Source organism: Pleurodeles waltl, chromosome 3_1, assembly GCF_031143425.1.
Source record: "Pleurodeles waltl isolate 20211129_DDA chromosome 3_1, aPleWal1.hap1.20221129, whole genome shotgun sequence".
Taxonomy (NCBI): domain Eukaryota; kingdom Metazoa; phylum Chordata; class Amphibia; order Caudata; family Salamandridae; genus Pleurodeles; species Pleurodeles waltl.
Window position 1 is genome coordinate 1,281,221,665 of NC_090440.1, and position 16,530 is coordinate 1,281,238,194.

Here is a 16,530-nt window from a genome sequence, read left to right on the forward strand (position 1 = left end):
TACCCTGGGTACCTAGGTACCATATACTAGGGAATTATAAGGGTGCTCCAGTGTGCCAATCAGAATTGGTAAAAATGGTCACTAGCCTGCAGAGACAATTTTAAAGACAATGAGAGCATAAGCACTGAGGTTCTGGTTAGCAGAGCCTCAGTGACACAGTTAGGCACCACACAGGGAACACAATAAGGCCACAAACTATGAGCATTGGGGTCCTGGCTAGCAGGATCCCAGTGAGACAGGCAAAAACAAACTGACACACAAGTAAAAAATGGGGGTAACATGTCAGGCAAGATGGTACTTTCCTACACAAGAGAGTCAGAAGAAGGTGGGTAAGACAGCCAGACACATAAGACCAATTTGCTTGGTACCTATGAAATGCTGGAGATCAGAGGGAAAGAAAACACTTCTCCGTATGACTTGGCCACAGGGGAACAACTTTTGTTTTCCACGTTTGCTACGTAAAAGCAATGAATTAGTGGATTTCAAATTTGGTTGTTCATAATACTGCCTCTCATTGAGAGCCATATATGGGAAGGCGATTCTTACTTAAATTGGGTGCACCATTCACCTTAGATGGTCAAAAGAGGCAGATCAAAAATCTAGTCTGTAATTTTTTTAAAACCTGGAAACGTTTCTGGAGAGCATTGGGAGCAGGCTTAACTTGAATTGCTTTGACTGTTTATAGAGCTATTTTATGACCCTAGCCCTGTGCAATATATCCTACAATATTTGCTTTCAATTAAGTGTCACTTCGGGAAACAATTTCTGCCAGAATGTGTACCACAGGTAAGAGACGAATAACAGATATACTGTAACATAATAACATGTAATGTTTTTTTTCCAGATAAGATTTATGGGGAGGCTTTACAAGTTTACAAAGAATAAACTGGAGTCATAATAAATTATGCTCATCATTTTGCATACCTTGAAGGCAACACGGAAAGTGTGTTTTTGCAGAAAAATATTTGTATTTATTCTCATCAACTTAAACAACAAAGCTTTGTAGTGATACCAACAATAAAAATGAAAGACAATAAGGGTGTACAACATACATTAAATGACGTGCCGCTGCAGGGAAACCTTACCGGGTCACAACGCTGTTGCCTGGGGTGGAACTACGTCCCACAGGCTGCCCTGCACACAGCCACTCCTCCTGACTTCCGCTACTAAAGCGCAACCGGTTTCCGCAGCGCGGGACACGCCGCTGCAGGGAAATCTTACCGGGTCACGCTGCTGTTGCCTGGGGTGGGACTACGTCCCCCAGGCTGCCTTGCACACAGCTACTCCTCCTGTCTAGATGGACTAAAGCACCACTGATCTCTGCAGCACGGGACTCGCAGCTGCAGGGAAACCTTACCGGGTCACGCTGCTGTTACCTGGGGTGGGACTACATCCCCGAGGCTGCCTTGCACACAGCCACTCCTCCTGACTTGCACTACTAAAGCGCCACGGGTCTCCGCAGCGTGGGAGGCACGCGGGCCCGTCATCGCCTAGTAGAGGCTGGGCTGGGTGTTTCCATTTAGCTGCCGGAAAGCAAGTTCACGCTCCAGGTATTGGTTTACAGAATTTGATTCATCATACTCCCATTTTTTCCCCCACACTAATTAAGAAATGGGGAAACGTAAAGCAGTGGATGCCCTTGTACACACGAGTGGTCCAAAAAAATCTAAAAAACGGCCAAATAACAAAACTTGCTCTTTGGGTAACAATGAAAACAACAACTTAGAAGATATTGACATTTTAATTGATGAAGTGGAGGCCGTTTTGAAAAGTAATTCAAACCTGTCACCTACAAATTGTGACAACCCTGCCATAAAAAAAATCCAGATATGTTTAAATAAAGGTCGCAGGTGCTCAAACCTTTCAGGGAGCTTGACCAAAAGGTAGTTTCTCAAGTTTTAAGATCTGACCTGTCCCCTGTGCCGACTAGCACCCAGTGCAGTGTCTTGGATGCATTGCTGTGTGCCACAGGTGGCCCTTCTGCAGGAGAAGAGGCCCATCGCCTTCCCTTAAGCCCTGAGGCCCTGGTGATCCTGAATATTTAGTGCTCCAATCGGTATGGGCCTCTGGCAGAAAATAAGGGACCCTGTGTCACTGCTACTTTTAGTCATGCACTGGAATATTTGCTGATGACAATGCCGTGGCTAACATATATGTGGGCATGGGAAGGCTGCTGCCACCGTGTAGCAATTTTGATTTGGAGTCTGTTCACCAGAAACTGGATGACGTTCAGAGCTTGGTGCTGATGTTGTTGAACAAATTAACGGGGGAATCTGGTCAGATATGTGAGTGTAGGTGCCCTAGGCCAAGTACGGGTGGGATCTTGCCTATTTCAGAGAGAACACCCATTGACTCTGTTGTGTCTGAACCTAGGTCACAAACAGGCAATCTTCATTCACAGTCTGTCATTAATCCCCCTTTCACTAATATTCTGTCCCGCATACTGAAAGAACACAGGCCCCTCTTGAGGCCTTTTGGGGCTAGTGCAGTCTTGATATCAAGGGCAGGAATCATACCAAGTTTATCAGCCCCAATGAACCTCAATTTGTTGACCATTCACGGGGCTCCTGGGGGCTGCTGTTACCTCGGTGCTAGTTGGAGAAGTCATTTCTACAACACATCAAACTAGGCCACTGGACCGTGCCTTACAACGGGCTGAAGCGAGATGGCCAACACCTAAGAAACAGGCCCAAGGCATAGGGAGAATAGCAGGCACCATATACATGACAGAGGTACCAAAGTTGACTACAGGGTCTTTGGAAACACAGGATTCTCTGATAAACAAGCTCACCTATTGGCTGAGAGCTCAGCGTAACTGCCTTTCTGTTATTCAAGCAGATATTTTAGAGGTGAGAAGACACAACCTCATTGACTTTTGTAGGAAAGTACCATCTTGCCTGGCATGTTACCCCCATATTTCACTGTATATATGTTGTTTTAGTTGTATGTGTCACTGGGACCCTGCCAGCCAGGGCCCCAGTGCTCATAAGTGTGCCCTGTATGTGTTACCTGTGTTATGACTAAGTGTCTCACTGAGGCTCTGCTATCCAGAACCTCAGTGGTTATGCTCTCTCATTTTCTTTCAAATTGTCACTAACAGGCTAGTGACCAATTTCACCAATTTACATTGGCATACTGGAACACCCTTATAATTCCCTAGTATATGGTACTGATGTACCCAGGGTATAGGGGTTCCAGGAGATCCCTATGGGCTGCAGCATTTCTTGTGCCACCCATAAGGAGATCCGACAATTCTTACAGAGGCCTGCCAGTGCAGCCTGAGTGAAATAACGTCCAAGTTATTTCACAGCCATTTATCACTGCACTTAAGTAACTTATAAGTCACCTATATGTCTAACCTTTACCTGGTAATGGTTGGGTGCTAAGTTACTTAGTGTGTGGGCACCCTGGCACTAGCCAAGGTGCTCCCACATTGTTCATGGCAAATTCCCCGGACTTTGTGAGTGCGGGTACACCATTACACGCGTGCACTATACATATGTCACGACATATGTATAACGTCACAATGGTAACTCCGAACATGGCCATTTAACATGATCCCCCGAGTCTCTAGCACAGACCCGGGTACTGCCAAACTACCTTTCCCGGGGTTTCACTGCAGCTGCTGCTGCTGCCAACCCCTCAGACAGGTTTCTGCCCTCCTGGGGTCCAGCCAGGCCTGGCCCAGGAAGGCAGAACAAAGGACTTCCTCAGAGAGAGGGTGTTACACCCTCTCCCTTTGGAAAAAGGTGTCAGGGCGGGGGAGGAGTAGCCTCCCCCAGCCTCTGGAAATGCTGTGATGGGCACAGATGGTGCCCATCTCTGCATAAGCCAGTCTACACCGGTTCAGGAACCCCTCAGCCCTGCTCTGGCGCAAAACTGGACAAAGGAAAGGGGAGTGACCACTCCCCTGACCTACACCTCCCCTGGGAGGTGCCCAGAGCTCCTCCAGTGTGCTCCAGACCTCTGCTATCTTGGAAACAGAAGTGCTGCTGGCACACTGGACTGCTCTGAGTGGCCAGTGCCAGCAGGTGACGTCAGAGACTCCTTCTGATAGGCTCCTTCAGGTGTTGCTAGCCTATCCTCTCTCCTAAGTAGCCAAACCTCCTTCTCTGGCTATTTAGGGTCTCTGATTTGGGGAATTCCTTAGATAACGAATGCAAGAGCTCATCAGAGTTCCTCTGCGTCTCTCTCTTCACCTTCTGCTAAGGAATTGACTGCTGACCGTGCTGGAAGCCTGCAAAACTGCAACAAAGTAGCAAAGACGACTACTGCGACCTTGTAACGCTGATCCTGCCGCCTTCTCGACTGTTTTCCTGGTGGTGCATGCTGTGGGGGTAGTCTGCCTCCTCTCTGCACTAGAAGCTCCGAAGAAATCTCCCGTGGGTCAACGGAACCTTCCCCCTGCAACCGCAGGCACCAAAGAACTGCATCACTGGTCCTCTGGGTCTCCTCTCAGCACGATGAGCGAGGTCCCTTGAACTCAGCAACTCTGTCCAAGTGACTCCCACAGTCCAGGGACTCTTCAGTCCAAGTTTGGTGGAGGTAAGTCCTTGCCTCCCCACGCTAGACTGCATTGCTGGGAACCGCGTGATTTGCAGCTACTCCGGCTCCTGTGCACTCTTCCAGGATTTCCTTCGTGCACAACCAAGCCTGGGTCCCCGGCACTCTAACCTGCAGTGCACGACCTCCTGAGTTGTCCTCCGGCGTCGTGGGACCCTCTTTTGTGACTTCGGGTGAGCTCCGGTTCACTCCACTTTGTAGTGCCTGTTCCGGCACTTCTGCGGGTGCTGCTTGCTTCTGAGTGGGCTCTTTGTCTTGCTGGACGCCCCCTCTGTCTCCTCACGCAATTGGCGACATCCTGGTCCCTCCTGGGCCACAGCAGCATCCAAAAACCCTAACCGTGACTCTTGCAACTGGCAAGGCTTGTTTGCGGTCTTTCTGCACAGAAACACCTCTGCACGACTCTCCACGACGTGGGACATCCATCGTCCAAAGGGGAAGTTTCTAGCCCTTGTCGTTCTTGCAGAATCCACAGCTTCTACCATCCGGTGGCAGCTTCTTTGCACCCACAGCTGGCATTTCCTGGGCATCTGCCCACTCCCGACTTGATCGTGACTCTTGGACTTGGTCCCCTTGTTCCACAGGTACTCTCGTCAGGAAATCCATCGTTGTTGCGTTGCTAGTGTTGGTCTTCCTTGCAGAATTCCCTTATCACGACTTCTGTGCTCTTTGGGGAACTTAGGTGCACTTTGCACCCACTTTTCAGGGTCTTGGGGTGGGCTATTTTTCTAACCCTCACTGTTTTCTTACAGTCCCAGCGACCCTCTACAAGGTCACATAGGTTTGGGGTCCATTTGTGATTCGCATTCCACTTCTAGAGTATATGGTTTGTGTCGCCCCTATCCCTATGTGCCCCCATTGCATTCTATTGTGACTATACATTGTTTGCACAGTTTTCTATTGCTATTACTGCATATTTTGGTATTGTGTACATATATCTTGTGTATATTTGCTATCCTCATACTGAGGGTACTCACTGAGATACTTTGGCACATTGTCATAAAAATACAGTACCTATATTTTTAGTATATCTGTGTATTGTGTTTTCTGATGATATTGTGCATATGACACTAGTGGTACTGTAGGAGCTTCACTTGTCTCCTAGTTCAGCCTAAGCTGCTCTGCTAAGCTATCTTTTCTATCAGCCTATGCTGCTAGACACCCCTCTACACTAATAAGGGATACCTGGGCCTGGTGCAAGGTGTAAGTACCTCTTGCTACCCACTACAAGCCAGTCCAGCCTCCTACAGTGACTTTTTGGAAGTTACTTTCCAATAGACATAGAGAGGGTAGGCAGTGCTTAATTTGTGCTTGTTGTTTCCGGTGCTGAGCACCAGCACTTATTTTTGAGGGCCGGGGCTTATTCATCTGCCTCAAGCATTTGCTGCGAGCAAAAGACACATATGGGAAAAACGTTTGAAGGAAAAAACGAAAAAGCGTCACAAAGGGAGAAAGTAGAAAGTTGCAAGAGTGAGCTGAGGGGGCAGGGAGTGGCTTTATATGGATTAAAGAGGCCCGAGATAGCTCCAGGATTACGCCGCCTCACTATTCCATGTCCACTTATTTAATTGCAGCAGCCAAGTGTTTTAAGAGGAGGGCTTTGAGCACCGGCCCCTTTTTATTTACAAATTAAGCACTGAGGGTAGGAGTACAATCCGTACTCATTCAACCAAAGAGCTGGGTGGACCACTTCACCCCTCTTTATGCTCTGTTCTGCAATTCTCCAATCCACGATTCTTTCCCCCAGCAGCTGGCTAAAACTCATTTATTGTCAAACGACCTAGGAATGGGCGTTTGTAACTACGATGATCACATTGTCTTTACCTTGGGGGAAACTATTGCTGCAATCAATTCCCTAAAATCTTCTAAAGCCTCAGTTCCAGATAAGATACCGGGGGACTTATATAAGTCAGAGCCAGTAATCTGGTCCAGTTACATCAATATGATATCAAATGCAATAGCATCTGGGGGCCCAATACCCAGTACTTGGAAAGGGGCCGAAATAATACAAATTTATAAGAAGGGTGAAGTGAGTTCCCCTGCTAACTACAGACCCATCAGCCTTATTGATAATCTCCAAAATATCTTTGCAAAACAGCTTTTGGATAGGTTGTTGGATTAACTGATGTTCATCAAGTGATCTCGCCACTTTAGGCGGGTTTCCGCTCCAAAACTAGTACAGTGGATCAAGTTTTTAGGTTGGCACTCCTCTACTGGAAATATGTAACCCTTTCTAAACAAGGTTATATACGTTGTTTTTGTGGATCTTCGGTCTGCTTATGATATGGTACCTAGAGAGAAACTGTGGGGTGTTTTACACAAAATAGGTATTCCAGGGAACATAATTAATCTTTTACAGCGTCTACATGAGGGTACATATTCTCAGGTGAGATGGGGTAATCAGGGGGAATGAACAGACCATATTGCCATCCGGTGGAGGGGCTCGCCAAGGCTGTGTCCTGGCACCAACACTATTCACTTTATATATAAATGAGGTGGTTCAAGCTGTGTCTCACTGCCAGAATGATGCTCCCTTCCTAAATGCTAAAAAAATCTCTATACTTTTCTTTGCGGATGACTCCCTCCTCATCTCTAGGACTCCAATAGGGCTCCAGACTCTGGTTAATAAGTTTACAGCATTCTGTGCAGATCGTGGGTTTGAAATCAATGTCACAATAACCAAACTAATGGTGTTTAGCCCAGGACCAGCCACGAGATGCAGTATTAACAAAGCTGGTGTTCCTTTGGATAAAGTTAGCTCGATAATAATTTATATTGGGAAGATCAGATCAGTAAAAGTGCGTCTCTCCTCCAACATAGATCAGGTGCCATTTTACGCCTACATAAAAGTACTGCCATGAAAGCTGTTTCTCCGGCTATTAGGATCTGTTTGGCAAAAGCACATAATGCTGCTATCTACGGTGCTGAGGTTTTGGGATTTGCAAAGCTCCCAAATTTTCTGTGAGTGAAAATAGCTTTGCCAGAGCACTACTTGCATGCCCAGGCAGCACTCCTCTAATTCCTATCTTTCTGGATCTTGGCTTTAATTGTATCTCAGAATCGTTAGCCTTAAGACCGCTACTTTTTTATGGGTAAGGATTTGGACCACCCCAGAGCTTACTATTTATAGGGACTCACTTCTTAACCTTTTAAAAAGACCTAATGTAGCTTCTATCCCTTGGTTTAGGCATGTGTCAAACTAGTTCCGCCCTTTGGGTCTTGGAGGTTATTGGGAGAACCCACAGGACTTAGGGAAGGCCCAGAAACAAACATTGAAAATAGCCTACCAGTCTCACGTTAGGAATAACTATCTCCTTGGCACATACCATGGGCGGTTGACTAACTAATTCCTCAACTTTAAAAGGTTCCCCCACTATGAACCTTTTTTAGATCTCATCCCCTAGGAAAAAGCCCATATGCCTGTTTTCGCTATGGGTGTTTACCGTTAATGTCTTTTACTAGTAGTTGGGGGGCATTGTCAGTATCCAACCTATGTCCAGGCTGGAACGATGTCTCAGAATTGGTTGAACACTTTTTGCTCTTTTGCACAGCATAGGGTTTTCCTCAATGCAAATGGATCCGCCTGTCTGTCAGAATTGTCGGCCTTAGACAAAATGTTACTGCCCTTAGGGTTTTAAAGAGTGACACTACCATTGTACTGATACATGCAGTTAGCAAGTTCCTTGTGGCTGCATGGCATATTTGCACTCGCCTTTTACAACATCAGCGATATGCAAATATATATGTTATAGGGCAAGGACTGAGAGATTTATTCAATGTTTATTCTTAATATTGTATGATGTTTTCTTTAATTGTTCCTATTTATCTTTTTAATCCAACTTTGTATTTATATGGAGCATTGTGGTTATTTGCTTTGATGGTTTTTTATAACCGAATAAAGCTTATGTGTTTAAAAAAAAAAAAAGATATCACAGGACTCAGCATTACTAACAGAGACACCTATAAGGCGGACGCCTTGTTGTCATTGAGGGACCAGTGGCCCTGCAACGCCGCAGCATCTACCGTTACGGTTTCTGTCATGGCTCGTGTTTATTTATGCATCCAGTCCATGATATGTGAACCAAGGGTCCCATATTTTGTGAAATTTACGAGGGCATCCTCTACTTTTATATATTACTCTTTCCACTACCATGTACATATCTATCCCTTTCTACCATTCGGATATCGTCGGGGCTTTTGGGCCCCTCAGTGCCTAGCCATGTCTCTTGTCACTATTATTCGGGCCAAGTTACAAAATATTTGTTGTCTGCGAGGGAGGTCGATGTCTCCAGCAACTCCCAATAGGATGTAAGAAAATGTGTTAAATTTGAGCCATAAAAATAATAGAACTTCTGATTCAAATTCAAAGTTTTTAAACTCATACTTTAAAACTATTGCGCAGTGGGGAGTTGAGGCCAGCTACCATACTTACAACTCTGGTGGTAGATTTTTGCTGATGTACTCCCTCTATCACAGTGGGAGAATTTTAATCGAAAATGTGATTCTGGCTAGGCCATCATGTTTTGGAGGTTCAGTGTGAGTTTTTTGTTTTTTTTTCCGGAAACAAATCCCTCAAAGTAAGGGTTTATTTCTGAAAAAAAGTAGCCTTGATATGTCTGGAGTTTTCTCCTTTCATAAGGAGTTCGTTTCATATTTTTACTCTTCGAGGCCCCATGACTTCCACAACAATCACAAATTGGATACCCTTCCGTAATATGACAGGTCTTACAAGAGTTCCGCTAGCGGTCCTATAAACAAGGAACCACTCTTTTCATTGCCAGCTGTGCCCTAGTTATAAGAAACTGAGTGGCTCTCCTGTCACTACATAGGGTGGAGAAAGCATAAAACAAGTGATACGAAATCTAATGAAACCTGCTGATATTTGGCTTTTTTCCCATTCCCACCCCAGTAAATAAAACCATTAGCTTAAAAAATAACTACAACACAGTTTTGCTGATTGAATATTTGGACTGGTCCGTGCAAGTTTAAACCTTACTCTCTACCATGTAGCTGCATTTAGATCTAGCTGTGTCATTTGGTTTCCTGGCATGGAATAAAAGGCTTCCTTGGAGATGAGAACCTACCCGCCTCCTACCACTTTTAAGTCTACGGACGATCCTTCGATAAGCCTATTTGGTTTCCCCTATACAAATAATGCTTTTGAATCAAGACAAACATTTGATACATTATAAAAGCGCTGCAGTACACCCTGCTACAAAGGAACGAGGCTGAAAGCCAGTTAATTTATACGTTTATGGCACTTAGAGGAGACTTGCAATATCCTTATCATGTACATCAGGCGGTACTATATGCCATATAATTTATGGTCACACGATCACTTTTCCCACAAACTTCCTAAAACCTTGGTGGGTAGTTCTTTCAGAAAAAGAGAGCATTTTTGCAAACATGAAGACTAAAAATAGAACCTCAAGTTCAGCTGCTCCACCTCGGCTGCTGGCAGTGTGTCATCCGAACTCGACTGTAATAACTTATTACAGTTGTGTTGTCTGATGTCTTTCTTTATAATTGGCGACTGAGTACATTACTAGTCGCCAATTCTAAAGAAATTGCAAACGTGCATTTTACAGGGGTTGCAGAATACCAAGGCCCGTATTTATACTTTTTTTGCGCCGCATTTGCGTCGTTTTTTGACGCAAAAACGGCGCAAACTTGCAAAATGCCATTGTATTTTGTAGGTTTGCGCCGTTTTGCGTCAAAAAGCGGCGCAAATACGGCGCTAAAAAAAGTATAAATACGGGCCCAAGTATTATAAATCCCATAATGTAGTGGTGAGAGCTAGTTTGGTTGGATGGAAGGTGGGTGTATGATGTCAGTGGGCAGAAGCAGAGATGTATTCACGGGTTTAGGCTAGCGCTATCTTAACCAGAGAAAAAAGCATTTGATGCTATGGGACTCTTTAATGGCGTGCTACAAACTGTCTACTCCAGACAGTGGCGTAGTGTGGGGGGTGCAGGGGGGGCCGGCCGCACCGGGCGCAACATCTTGGAAGAGACTCGAGTGCTAAAATCCACGGGTTAGGGGGCGCAAATTACTTGCCTTGTCCCGGGTGCTGCCAACTCACGCTACGCCACTGACTCCAGAGTCCTGTTGTCAGCACCATGCCCTACACCTCCTACTTCACCTGGAGCCTACTAAGACCCTATTGTATGTGCTGCTCTGGCCCCACAACCTGTGCAGTACTGGCACTTGGCCTTTCATCATAGTGATGGACACTGTCTGACAACAGTTGGCAGCTTCTGCCAGACATATTTAACAAGAGCCATGAAAACACAGGGGAACCCTGCAGGAACACCTTCGATCTTGCAGAACCACCCACAGTCTCATAAGAGCTCACAAGAACACCGAGACCTTTTCAGAATCTCGGAACTGTAACAAAAGGTGAGGGCAGGGAATAGGTATAAATAGTCTCGCCCCCGCATATTTACTCCACAAGGACGATTATGGAAGGAGCAGTAGCTAATACTTACTTGTTGGTGGTCCCTTTTAGAAATGCTGGAATCGCATACGTTCTTTTGACGATACCACCCTTTGCCACCTTCACACTCTTTGAGGCCCAGAAGGGAGGAGTCCTGTGAAAGAAGAGCAATCGGTCAGTGAACATAATTGTAGAAAGTGGCTTGAAGGAAAGGCACTTGGCCAGAACACAAGACACTCCGGAAGGGAACAAAATGCATTCTATTCCATGGTGCATAGGATCCTGAACTGAGCTATAAATAATATAAATAGATACACAGTGAAGCAAAAAGAGTGCATTGTTACTGCTTGGAGTAAGGCTTAACCAGGGATATTCTAGCAAAGCTTGAAAAATAAGATGAGCAAAGGGTGTTTGTAGGAAAGTACCATCTTGCCTGGCATGTTACCCCCATTTTTCACTGTATATATGTTGTTTTAGTCTATGTGTCACTGGGACCCTGCCAGGCAGGGCCCCAGTGCTCATAAGTATGTGCCCTGTATGTGTTCCCTGTGTGATACCTAACTGTCTCACTGAGGCTCTGCTAACCAGAACCTCAGTGGTTATGATCTCTCTGCTTTCCAAATTTGTCACTAACAGGCTAGTGACCAATTTCACCAATTCACATTGGCATACTGGTACACCCATATAATTCCCTAGTATATGGTACTGAGGTACCCAGGGTATTGGGGTTCCAGGAGATCCCTATGGGCTGCAGCATTTCTTTTGCCACCCATAGGGAGCTCTGACAATTCTTACACAGGCCTGCCAGTGCAGCCTGAGTGAAATAACGTCCACGTTATTTCACAGCCATTTACCACTGCACTTAAGTAACTTATAAGTCACCTATATGTCTAACCTTCACCTGGTGAAGGTTGGGTGCAAAGTTACTTAGTGTGTGGGCACCCTGGCACTAGCCAAGGTGCCCCCACATCGTTCATGCCAAATTCCCCGGACTTTGTGAGTGCGGGGACACCATTGCACACGTACACTGTACATAGGTCACTACCTATGTACAGCGTCACAATGGTAACTCCGAACATGGCCATGTAACATGTCTAAGATCATGGAATTGTCACCCCAATGCCATTCTGGCATTGGGGGGACAATTCCATGATCCCCCGGGTCTCTAGCACAGAACCCGGGTACTGCCAAACTGCCTTTCCGGGGTCTCCACTGCAGCTACTGCTGCTGCCAACCCCTAAGACAGGTTTCTGCCCTCCTGGGGTCCAGGCAGCCCTGACCCAGGAAGGCAGAACAAAGGACTTCCTCTGATCCTCTGAGAGAGAGTGTAACTCCCTCTCCCTTTGGAAATAGGTGTGAGGGCTGGGGAGGAGTAGCCTCCCCCAGCCTCTGGAAATGCTTTGATGGGCACAGATGGTGCCCATCTCTGCATAAGCCAGTCTACACCGGTTCAGGGATCCCCCAGCCCTGCTCTGGCGTGAAACTGAACAAAGGAAATGGGAGTGACCACTCCCCTGATCTGCACCTCCCAGAGCTCCTCCAGTGTGTCCCAGACCTCTGCCATCTTGGAAACAGAGGTGTTTGTGGCACACTGGACTGCTCTGAGTGGCCAGTGCCAGCAGGTGACGTCAGAGGCTCCTTCTGATAGGCTCTTACCTCTCTTGGTAGCCAATCCTCCTTCCTAGGTTGCCAAACCTCCTTTTCTGGCTATTTAGGGTCTCTGCTTTGGGGATCTCACCAGATAACGAATGCAAGAGCTCACCAGAGTTCCTCTGCATCTCCCTCTTCACCTTCTGCCAAAGGATCAACCGCTGACTGCTCAGGACGCCTGCAAAACCGCAACAAAGTAGCAAGACGACTACTAGCAACCTTGTATTGTTTCATCCTGCCGGCTTTCTCGACTGCTTCCAGGTGGTGCATGCTCTGGGGGTAGCCTGCCTCCTCTCTGCACCAGGAGCTCTGAAGAAATCTCCTGTGGGTCAACGGAATCTTCCCCCTGCAACCGCAGGCAACAAAAGACTGCATCACCGGTCATCTGGGTCCCCTCTCAGCACGATGAGCGTGGTCCCTGGAACTCAGCAACTCTGTCCAAGTGACTCCCACAGTCCAGTGACTCTTCAGTCCAGGTTTTGTGGAGGTAAGTCCTTCCCTCCCCACGCTAGACTGCATTGCTGGGTACCACATGATTTGCAGCTGCTCCGGCTCCTGTGCACTCTTCCAGGATTTCCTTCGTGCACAGCCAAGCCTGGGTCCCCGACACTCTAACCTGCAGTGCACAACCTTATGAGTTGTCCTCCGGCGTTGGGACTCCCTTTTGTGACTTCGGGTGGACTCCAGTTCACTTTTCTTCTAAGTGCCTGTTCAGGTACTTCTGCCATTCATAGAAGTAGGGATCAAATTCCTAGAAGTTTCATTATACACCAAATCTATGGCATAGAACACCATTTTACATTATGATAGCTACCATCCAAGATGCCAGAAACAAGGTGTTCCGTTCAGTCAATTTCTTCGGATCCGCAGAAACTGTACAGAACTTAGCGAATACAACATACATGCGGATGTTCTCCAGAAAAAATTGTTGCTGATGGGTTATCCCAAGAGATTGATCAGGGAATCATATAAACGCGCAAAATATTTTAATAGAGAGAGTTTGTTTCAACAACGTACAAAAGAAGTGAAAGCACAACTTGTTTGTGTTATTCAACATTCTAATATGAACGATAGAATCAGGAAAATTATCAACAGTAATTGGCAAATCCTGAATAGGGATCAAACTACTACTCCTCTGGATAGACCCATTCTGGCGTTTAAGAAAAACCAGAACATCTGCAATAAATTGGTTAAGGCAGCTTTACCGAGAGACAGTGAACTCAGTCAAAAGTCCATTACTGGACTAGCCACAGTTAGGGGAAATCACAAGTGTGGAACCTGTAAAGCATGTCCTAAGGCTGTGGTGGGTGACCTATTAGTGTGGAACCAAAGGAAGTATAAGCTGAGTGATATGACTAATTGTAAAACATCAAATTGTATTTATTTGATTACCTGTCCCTGCCCGGCTGGGTATGTGGGAGAGACTGGATGCGAAATGAGAGTTAGAATTTCAGAACATCTATCCAATATTCGCCGCAAGAGGGAGGGAGCTCCCTTGGTACAACACTGGTTGAAAGAAAAAAACTGTCTGGATGAATTGTCTTGGACGATTCTGGAAAAAATTAAGGACATACCAGGGAAAGAAAGGGAGAACATAAGAAAAAAGCGGGAAGTCTTTTGGATTTTTATCTTGGATACACATGGTAATGGGCTTAATGAATGTATGCCTTGGGAAAATGCTTTAGTTTGAATTCCTTTAGGTATTTAGCATTCTTTTCGGTCTAAGTTCAGAAGTTTCCTATTAGTCCTGTGAGACTATGAATATTCTGTCTATGATCGATAGTGTTCTGCGTTATTTTCGAGTTCTCCCTTCTGGCTTTTTAAGAGCTGACTGATTCCCGATGGCCACTATAATACATCTGATAGTCCGTGTGGTCGTTTTCAGATTGTAAGTGAGTAGACCAAATATAAGTGGTTGTGGCCCAATGATTGTTACTGTGAGGCAAGCTTGTGACTCGTGAGTTAAAGAGTTTTATTTTTTATTTTCTCCCATTTCAATATAAGTTTGTTGTTTTGATGTCCCCTAGGAAGTTCATTACAATAAACATGAACCATTAGTATTGGGGGAACTATTGTACCTATTGGAGTGCATCCCTACTCTGGTACTATTAGAACCAAGGGATATTTGTACCCAGAGCCATTATAAGATGGGCGACACTGTTTATTGTGTAAATCGGCAATTCAACACTCACGCGAGTAGTCTGGCGTTCTTTGAAGTGAGAACAGGAATTCGGTGCCTGACTTTAAAATGGAGTCAGCACTATCGGGCAATATGTACTTTGGACGCTCGAGATCAGCGCCGTTTATAAGAATCTGCGAAAGTTCAGGTATGTTCTCTAATATGAATAGTAGCCCGAATATAGGAGTAGCGCTATCTTTTTAGTTTTCTTTAAAATCTGTAAAGTGATTTAGATCGCTGCGTGTGCAAGGTGTCTCATATTAGTAGTGAGAACACGAGGTCTTGTTACTGTCGGATTCTAGGTGAGCAGATTTTTTAATTGAAATAAATGCAGAAAGACAGATTACCTCGTAAAAGTGTATGAGGGACTAGCTATTGCTGACAAATTTTTCTACCTTGTTTCCTTTGCTGTATGCAGCTAGAGGAGGTGTGTGAATCATTTGGAGGAACCCCCGGAGAAATTTCCTCATTTAACGACCATTCGGGTAGGTGAGGAATCTGCTCTTGGTCTCGTGGTAGAGGCTTGAGGTGTTTCACCCTTTGTAGTGAATTGGTGGGCTTTTGGCAAACTAAGGGGGTTATTCTAACTTTGGAGGAGGTGTTAATCCGTCCCAAAAGTGACGGAAAAGTGACGGATTTACCACCAGCCGTATTACGAGTCCATTATATCCTATGGAACTCGTAATACGGCTGGTGGTATATCCGTCACTTTACCGTCACTTTTGGGACGGATTAACACTCCTCTAAAGTTAGAATAACCCCCAAAGTGAGGTAACTTCGTATATTTGGTCATGTGTTTTTTACAAGGATTCACTTGCGAATGGAAGTAGAAATTACAAAACTGAACCTTGCTTGTACTATATTCGAGGAAACTCAGCAACAACATCGCCGGGTATTTATTTATTTATTTATCTATTTAGTATTCTATGAATGTGGTTATTGGTGATTCTATACACAAGGGAGATGGTGTTGTGTGGAATTTCTTGTTTACTTCACTTCTATTGGAGATTTCTTCACTTTTCATTCTTTATTAGATTACTTTTTATTTTATTTTATGTTATTCTTTATTTTTTCGTATTTCTTCTTGTTTTGGTATTTTGTATTTCCTGTTTCCACGTTATTATTTATTGGTTGGTGATCCTGTTAGTATTAGTCACTGGTGGTTAGTTAAATCTCAAGAATTTGGATCAAAATGTATTATCTTGTTCTATTTTGTGCCTATCAGGACTTATAGTAATGGGAAAGAAGAGAACCCACTTAATCTGCGATATTATGCAGTAATGATGGGAAAGGAATGGCCCTGAAGAAGGCGGCTTTTCGAATTTGGTGGTTACCGCCGAAACGCACGTAGGCTTTGTTCCTACTACTGTTTGTTGTTTATATGAACTTTGAATTTATGGAGTCGAGATATAATGTTTTTTCTTTCATCAAGCAAGATGGAGACACAATCAGGAATTGAATAATAATATGGTACTTATGTGAATATCATTTCAGCTCCAGTATTTAAAAAAAAGTGTATATATTTTTTGTTTGTATTTTATTACATAATTTTTTTGTATATGTTTGTGTTATGTCATGGTTGGATTAGTTTTATTGTCTTGTCTGATGTGTTAGTTCGTCTTTGTTTATTTACTTGTATATAGGTGTAAATATTTATAGAAATATTCTTTGTGTTTTCGAAGTTCTACCTTTATATAATTGT

General features: G+C 44.8%; 1 protein-coding gene across 1 annotated transcript in view; it reads right to left on the reverse strand.

Annotated features, from left to right (window-relative positions):
* Nucleotides 1–16,530, reverse strand: part of LOC138283572 (putative leucine-rich repeat-containing protein DDB_G0290503) — a 511,080-nt gene that overhangs the window by 433,702 nt on the left and 60,848 nt on the right. The window contains exon 3 of the mRNA XM_069221509.1: nucleotides 11,052–11,153. Within this exon, the coding sequence (XP_069077610.1) occupies nucleotides 11,052–11,153 (102 nt within the window). The remainder of the gene's footprint in view (nucleotides 1–11,051; nucleotides 11,154–16,530) is intronic.